The following is a 6,840-nucleotide window of genomic DNA, read 5'->3' as shown; positions in this document are numbered from 1 at the left end:
TATATATATATATATATTTACAATCTGTCTGCATTCGTTTACGCCGTTACATCAAGAGTGTTTGATGGGAATCCACAGAGTCAGCCAAGTTAGACTTTTCTATTTGGGGGGGGGGGTTTAGGGAAAAAGGCAGTCACAAACTCCTGTGCTGCTGGAGGCTGGACCCCAGACCGCAGTAGGCATCTCTCTGGGGTATAGGGCCACTGGGCCCCACTTTCAACTGTGTCTGTGCCATAGGCAGAGAGGGACCCCTGGAAGCTGGGAAGGCCTCAAATAACAGGGAGTGGTGAGAAGTCACATCTTTACTCTCCTTACAGTGGAACCAGAGCCTCGATCTATTCAGCCAATGTGAGCTCAGGCCTGATGAGAGCCTAGACTATGGAGAAAGGCCTACTAGAAGCCAATGGTTTACCTAGGGGAAGCTGTCCAGGTCAGTAAGCCCGGATATATGGATGTCTACAGGCCAGCTACATGAATGGCCAAGGATGGTCACAGTTCTTTCTTGGTTCTCTGCACTTCTAGCAGCAGCTATGAGCCCTTCTCGTTTGACATCATTTCCCCTTCTAGTACAGCTAGGCAAGCCCTCCACCGAGCTGAATCCCAGCAGTCCTTGATCCTACAGAGCCCCAAGCCACACGGCAACACCATTTTCTGAAGGACCAATGCCTATCTAATGTGGATGCTGGACAAACTCCGTGGACAATAGTCATCCCAAGAATGGTTAGCAGAGGCGAGGGCACAAGCAAGGGGTTCAAAGGGAAAGCTCAGAGCCAGAAATGGGAGGTCATCTGAGAACCCTTCTCAGGGGCACAGGGGGAACTTGAGAGTCCACAGGGGCTCAAGTGCTCACACAGACCTGGGCTGTCCAAAGGCAAATGCTTCCCACAGTACCCACATCTATTGTGCTCTGAGAAGAAGCACCCTACCTATCTGCAAGTCACTTCATGGGCCATTAAATCATACGCTGCGATCGCGCCGCCTGCACTTTCTCTAAATGTGACTTCTAAAGCTGTGCTCTGCACATAATGGCTTCATTATGTCTGAGAACGATAATTTCTCTGAAAGAACTCATTTCTAATTGCATTACCACACTCTGCAAAAAAAAAAAAAATGAGGCTTTATGGGTAGAAACCAGTTTTGGGGGAATCTCTTTCTCGGGTGCACATCCAGCCCGCATACAGGGGCTTTTCAACTTATTAAAGAAGCCCAATGCTTTATAAGTATACCACTAGGTGCTGAAAGACCAGTGGTCCTTCTCTATACCATTCTGGTCTACAAGAGCAGCAATTTCTCATGGGAAACATTGGGAAAGGTACGAGCAGGCTCAGAGTGAGACAACCTAGGTTTTGATGCACCCCTGACATCCTGGGCAGGCCCAGGGAAACAAAGTATTCAGTGCAGAGATGGCTTTTGAGGCCCACCCACATCAGAGGCTGGGATGCCTCCCAGGGTGCTGTGGCTACATCTTGATACAGTCACAGCCGGGGATTCATTCACCTCCCTGCCCCCACTGCTCGAGCACCCCATAGCCTGCCACCACTCCACATCTCCAGGAGGTGCGTCTTTTTGTACAGAATAATTTCCCCTACTTCCAGTCTCCGGCACTGCAGTTTCCTGCCTCTGGGCCTCATTCCCCTTGGCTCTGAGACCCAGCTGGAGAGACGATGACCACAATGAAATCAATTAAAATTTGTACCAGTCTGCAGCTGAGGAGAGGGGCCACTGATTAGTGAACAGCCTCAGACGTCCCAGTGATCCCAAGAGACGGAAGCTCTAAAGCTGGCGGGTGGGCTGAATGCAGACCTGTTCCTGACCGGGAATCCCCATGCTATTGAAAGCTGAAAACACAGAGGCAAAGAGAAATATCTAACACCCTAGTTTCCCTGAGAATCAGCCTCAGGGGCCTCCTGCTGCAGAGAGAGACCATGGGGTCTGAACACTGCTGTCTTCTGGTCCCAAAAGGCTGAGTGACTTTTGGAAAAAAAGGTCCCAGTTCAGGATCCACAAATACCTAGTGTCCTGGGTGAGGAGATGGTGAACAGTCATGGGGAGACTTTCTGGGGGTGGCAAAGGTGGAGGGAGAGCAGAAGGCCAAATTTTCTTGCAAGAAGTACACCAAAGCTGTATCTCCTTACAATACTAGGAACAACCCTGATCTTTTTATCCATACAACTTCAGAAACCTCTCTCCTCTCAGCCTGGCCATTCTCTCCTTCCCGAGTGATAAGTGGGACAGGAGCATCAACTCCTCCATGTCTAACTGCAGTGGGACTGCCCTGACCTCCCACTGACCCTGAAACCAACCAAGGAGCCTGGTCTAAGAGGTGGGACCCTTGTTCCTCTAGCTTCCCTCCTGGGAGATCTCCCCCATCTTCCTATTCTCACCACCAAGACCACCATCATCAGCATCTCCACCACTGCCACCACCATGATCGTTGCCGTCATCATCTTTGCCACCAGCACTGCCATTGTCAATGTGATCACCATCCTTGTTTTTCATGCATAAGTGAGTAAAAGACACCGTCTCCACCTAGATCACAAAATGACGGTCCTTCCTGATAGCTATTTCATATTGATATGTAAGTAGGAACACCCCTCTCTCCTCTGTGTTCCCATCTTCCTTCCCCGCCCCTCAATCCGAGGCATTGTTTCTCTAAGACTGGAGCATCTCCCAAGATGTTTTGGTCTTTGACCACATGTGGCTTTTCAGTGTATAGTTAATGATGCTACGTTGAAACATCATCATAAATGACACCATCATGCACTTGTCAATTTATACATTTTCTTCTCCCTCCACCGACAAGAGTTCATGTGTCACTCTGACAGGCTCTACACCCTCCGCTGCACACCTTAGCTGTTTCCCACGGCTCCTCCATTCCGTTTCCAGGAAAACATGCCCACCAGAGTCAGGCTGTGGGTTAGATCTTCAAGTGATCAAAGAAGCCAGGGCTGCAGCTGCTGCATCTCCGCACCCCAGCTTCCTCATCTATGAAATGACACCAGCAGTAGAGCCAACGTTTCAGGGAATTGTTGGAGTCAAGTCAATGACAGAAAGTTTTTCATTGTTTGGAACAACCGTCTTCAGGAGCCTGGCAAGCTGTAAATGCAAGTGAGAGTCATGTTGGTACAGCTTCAAACGCAGGAGCCACAGGATTGTGGCAGCATTTCCACAGGCAATAGACGTGATTTTCCACCCAGGTGCTCTGAGGAAAGGGTGGTGATCCCTTCTCTGGGCCAGCACCTGTGAACTGCAACATTTGATGAACTTGAGGTGACATTCACATGACAAAGTGATTGGATATGAAAAATTAAATGGCACTTAATGAGTTCAGTGTGCACAGCCCCTCCCCCACCTGATTCCAGAACATTTCCAGAGCTCTAGGAGCTGCCCTATACCCACTCAGCCATCCCTCCCAGACTCTGGTGGCCGCCTGCTGTCCTGAAGGGACTGGTCTACTCTGAACATCTTTCATGAACATAGCCACACAGTCGGTGCTCTGCTCACAGCCCTTTCCCTCAGCATGATGCTTTCGAGGTCCATTTATGCTGCCGGGAGGCACCCGTGATGCCATTTTGTTACCATGTACGGATTGCCACAATGTATCTGCTCATGGCTTGCTGGAAATTTAGCTTTTAATTTCTACTACTGTGAACAATGTTGCTAAGAGCACCAATACACCTGTGTGTAATTCTTTCCTAGTCTATGCTGGATCAGATGCTTTTTTCTCCTTATTTTTAGATGAGAGGAACTGAGAAAGTAGCACAGGTTCACTAAACAGAGATGGTGAGCTCCTTGGACTGCCTCTCCTTATGATGCACCCCACTCCCTAGAATATCACGCTGTGGTGGAATTATTTAAAAAAGAAGCCTGGGAAGGGCCAGTAAAATGGCTCAGTGGGGAAAGGCACTTCCGTCAAAACTGATGGCCTGAGGCCAATCCCATAGACCCATGTAGTGGAAGGAAGGAGAAAATAATCCTACATGTCAAGTGCCGTTGATTTTTTCATTTCAAATAATTTTGGTGTGTAATGTCACCTCAATTTAATGCATGCTGTGGTGTGACACACTCACATCCATACCCCTACACACACCCCCAATAAATAACTGTAATCAAAATTTTTTTTAAAGCCTGGGAGGCTGGAGAGATGGTTCAGCTGTCTGTGCAATTATAAGGGCTAGGATTTGAATCCTAGAACCCATGCAGCAATCCATGGATGCAGCAAAACATGGCAGAGTGTTTAAAGCATGGGAGCATCTTCAGTTCTGAGGGAGGTAGAGAGATAAAAGAGGATACCTGCCACTTGCAGGCTCCAGCTGGGAAGAGAAAAACACAAGATCCAGGTACTAGAGACCCTGCCTCAGATATAGGCACAGAGACAGAGGACATCTGACATCTTCTTCTGGACTTGGTGTGCACACAGTCACATACAAACCAATCAGTGAATACATTCCTTTTGATTTAAAAAGGCCTGCACAAGCTGGTGGTGGTGGTGGTGCACAATCTAAACCCAGTACTGGGGAGGCAGAGGCAGGCAGATCTCTGTGAGTTCGAGGCCAGCCTGGTCTGCAGAGCGAGTTCCAGGACAGGTTCCAAAGCGACACAGAGAAACCCTTATCAGAAAAACAAAAACAAAACAAAACAAAGCAAAAAAAAAAAAAGATCCACATAATAAAGGGTTTAAACACCACAGAGATGGTTTGATAGGTAAAATCTCTTGCAGATGACCTGAGTGGCCATTTTTTTTTTGTTTGGTTTCTCAAGACAGGGCTTCTCTGTAGCTTTGGAGCCTGTCCCAGAACTAGCTCTTGTAGACCAGGCTGGCCTTGAACTCACAGAGATCCGCCTGCCTCTGCCTCCAGAGTGCTGGGATTAAAGGCATGCACCACCAGCGCTCAGACTGAGTGGCCATTCCTGGAAGAAGACAGTCAACTCCTGAAAGTTGTTCTCTGACCTCCACACGTGAACCGTGGCATGTGCGTGCCCACAATCTCAAACACACACAATAATAAAAGTAAAATTAAATAATGAAGACGAAACAACAAAGCGTTTGCTGTGATGGATGCTTCACCAGGAGGGAGAGAGGGCGAACCACAGACGGGACAGACCCAGTTTGGAAGGGAGAGTTAGCTACCCAATAACTGGGTAACCACAGGCTCCAGGGCCTCTTCTGGCTGCTGCAGTACCAGGTATGAGGACACCATGTGTAGGGAAAACCATCCACATCAAATAATAAAATTTAAAACACCTACTTTATTCAACAGAAACAGCGAAAGAGGCATGAATAAAAGCAAACAGCATAAATACTCCATACAGTTAGCCCTGGAACCCGGTCTCATGACCCCCTAAGGCAGGATCTAACTACAGCACATACCAGGTCACCTCAGAGGCCATGCACAGAGTGGACAAGACTGTGACTAGTCACTCAGGACACCCAATACAGAACACCCCACCTACACATATAGCTAGTCCTCACCTTCCAAACACTGAATCGTCAGCTGAGCACAGCTAAACTCCTGCTGTAAACATGCCAGACTTCCCTCTGAGGTCCCGAAGGTCCTAGACTGTCCAAGATGCTCCCCTAAAATTCTGGACCAACCGTTCCCTGCGGCTCATAACAGGCAACCTCTGGCACTTCATATTCCCTGGGGACCTGGGGCAATGGGGGCTGCCTAAGTATCAGTGCCTGAGTTATTTGGGAGTCAGGAAGGAAGGATCAGGAGATGAAGTTATCAATGAAGTGACGGTGCAAGCTGTAGCTCAGGTCCCTTTGAGGCTCCATATATTTGATAAAAAGCCTCTCCCCTGGATCCGTGCTCCAGTCGTCTGGGGTGTCACTCTCCCAGGGCAGGTAAGAGTGCACCTTGAAGCCCCCCTTTCGCAGGCTGCAGGGAGCAGGCACTAGCTCTACCCCCAGCTCTGAGGACTCCAAAACGCTCAGCCTCCAGCGGTACAGATCCGGCTGTTTAGGTTCATTCTGTAGATAGGCCTTCCTCAGCTCACCAGGGTCCAGCAACATCTGCCAGCGATGAACCTGGGTTCTCATAGCCCAGCAAGGACGCATTGTCAGCAAGTAGCAGATGCTATCGAAGTTACCCAACACAGTGACAAACTTCAGGTGTTCCAGCAAGCTGTCTACTAGCAACTGCATGGGCCAGATGGGGCTCAACTCCAACAATACAGGTTGCCCAGGATATGGGTTGAAATCGACAATATCACACCAGGACAGAGGAGGGATGATGCGCAGCCGGTGGAGGCAGGAAGAAAAGACGCCCAATCTCAAGGGAAGCGCCTGGGTCCAGTCATCAATCTCGGGGCCCAGATCCAGGGGTACAGCTTCCTCAGGCCGCAGCTCAGTAGGCACAGGCTGGGGTGCCGGCCATACAGGGGCTGATACCGGGAACCCAGGCCCCACATGCTCAGTGACGGTCTGTGGCAAATACCCGTAGCTCTGGAACCCAGTGAGCTCCAACCCCAGCCATGCATCCGGATCAGATCCTTCCTCTGAGAGTTCTACAAACGCATTACCCAACTCTTCCTCGTCCCAATCTCCCGTCTCCAACATTCTTCTAAATACCAGGAAAGCTTCCTTGAAGCAAGCAAAGCAGATCTTCATTTGGTCTCCGTGGACAAGGTGGTATAGCCAGGACACAAAGAGGCTGGGCATGTCCCTGCTCCCATGGCGAACGTTGACTGGGGGACACATGGCCAAGAAGCCTGCCTGCAGCTGGTTGGATACAAAGAGGAAGACTTGATTGATGGTCTCAGGCTCTGGAACCGTGTAATGCTGGGGACAGACGGGAAGAGCAGAGAATGGGAGAAATGGGAGAAAAATGGGGCGCA

At 49.5% G+C, this 6,840-nt stretch overlaps 1 protein-coding gene across 1 annotated transcript; it reads right to left on the bottom strand.

Moving 5' to 3' along the window:
• Positions 1-5,713: 5,713 nt before the first annotated feature.
• On the bottom strand, positions 5,714-6,703 carry LOC101983790 (testis-expressed protein 19.2-like). The gene has a single exon (XM_005350956.1). The coding sequence runs from the start codon at positions 6,701-6,703 to the stop codon at positions 5,714-5,716; it is 990 nt and encodes a 329-aa protein (XP_005351013.1).
• Between the last annotated feature and the right edge of the window lie 137 nt (positions 6,704-6,840).

The sequence above is a fragment of the Microtus ochrogaster genome, chromosome 7 (assembly GCF_000317375.1).
Source record: "Microtus ochrogaster isolate Prairie Vole_2 chromosome 7, MicOch1.0, whole genome shotgun sequence".
Classification (NCBI taxonomy): domain Eukaryota; kingdom Metazoa; phylum Chordata; class Mammalia; order Rodentia; family Cricetidae; genus Microtus; species Microtus ochrogaster.
Note: the sequence above shows the minus strand (reverse complement) of the source record. Positions and strands in the feature narration are given on the sequence as shown.

Bases quoted from the DNA above. Each gene is read 5' to 3' on its own strand.
- LOC101983790 (XM_005350956.1), bottom strand. From the start codon at position 6,703: ATGTGTCCCCCAGTCAACGTTCGCCATGGGAGCAGGGACATGCCCAGC.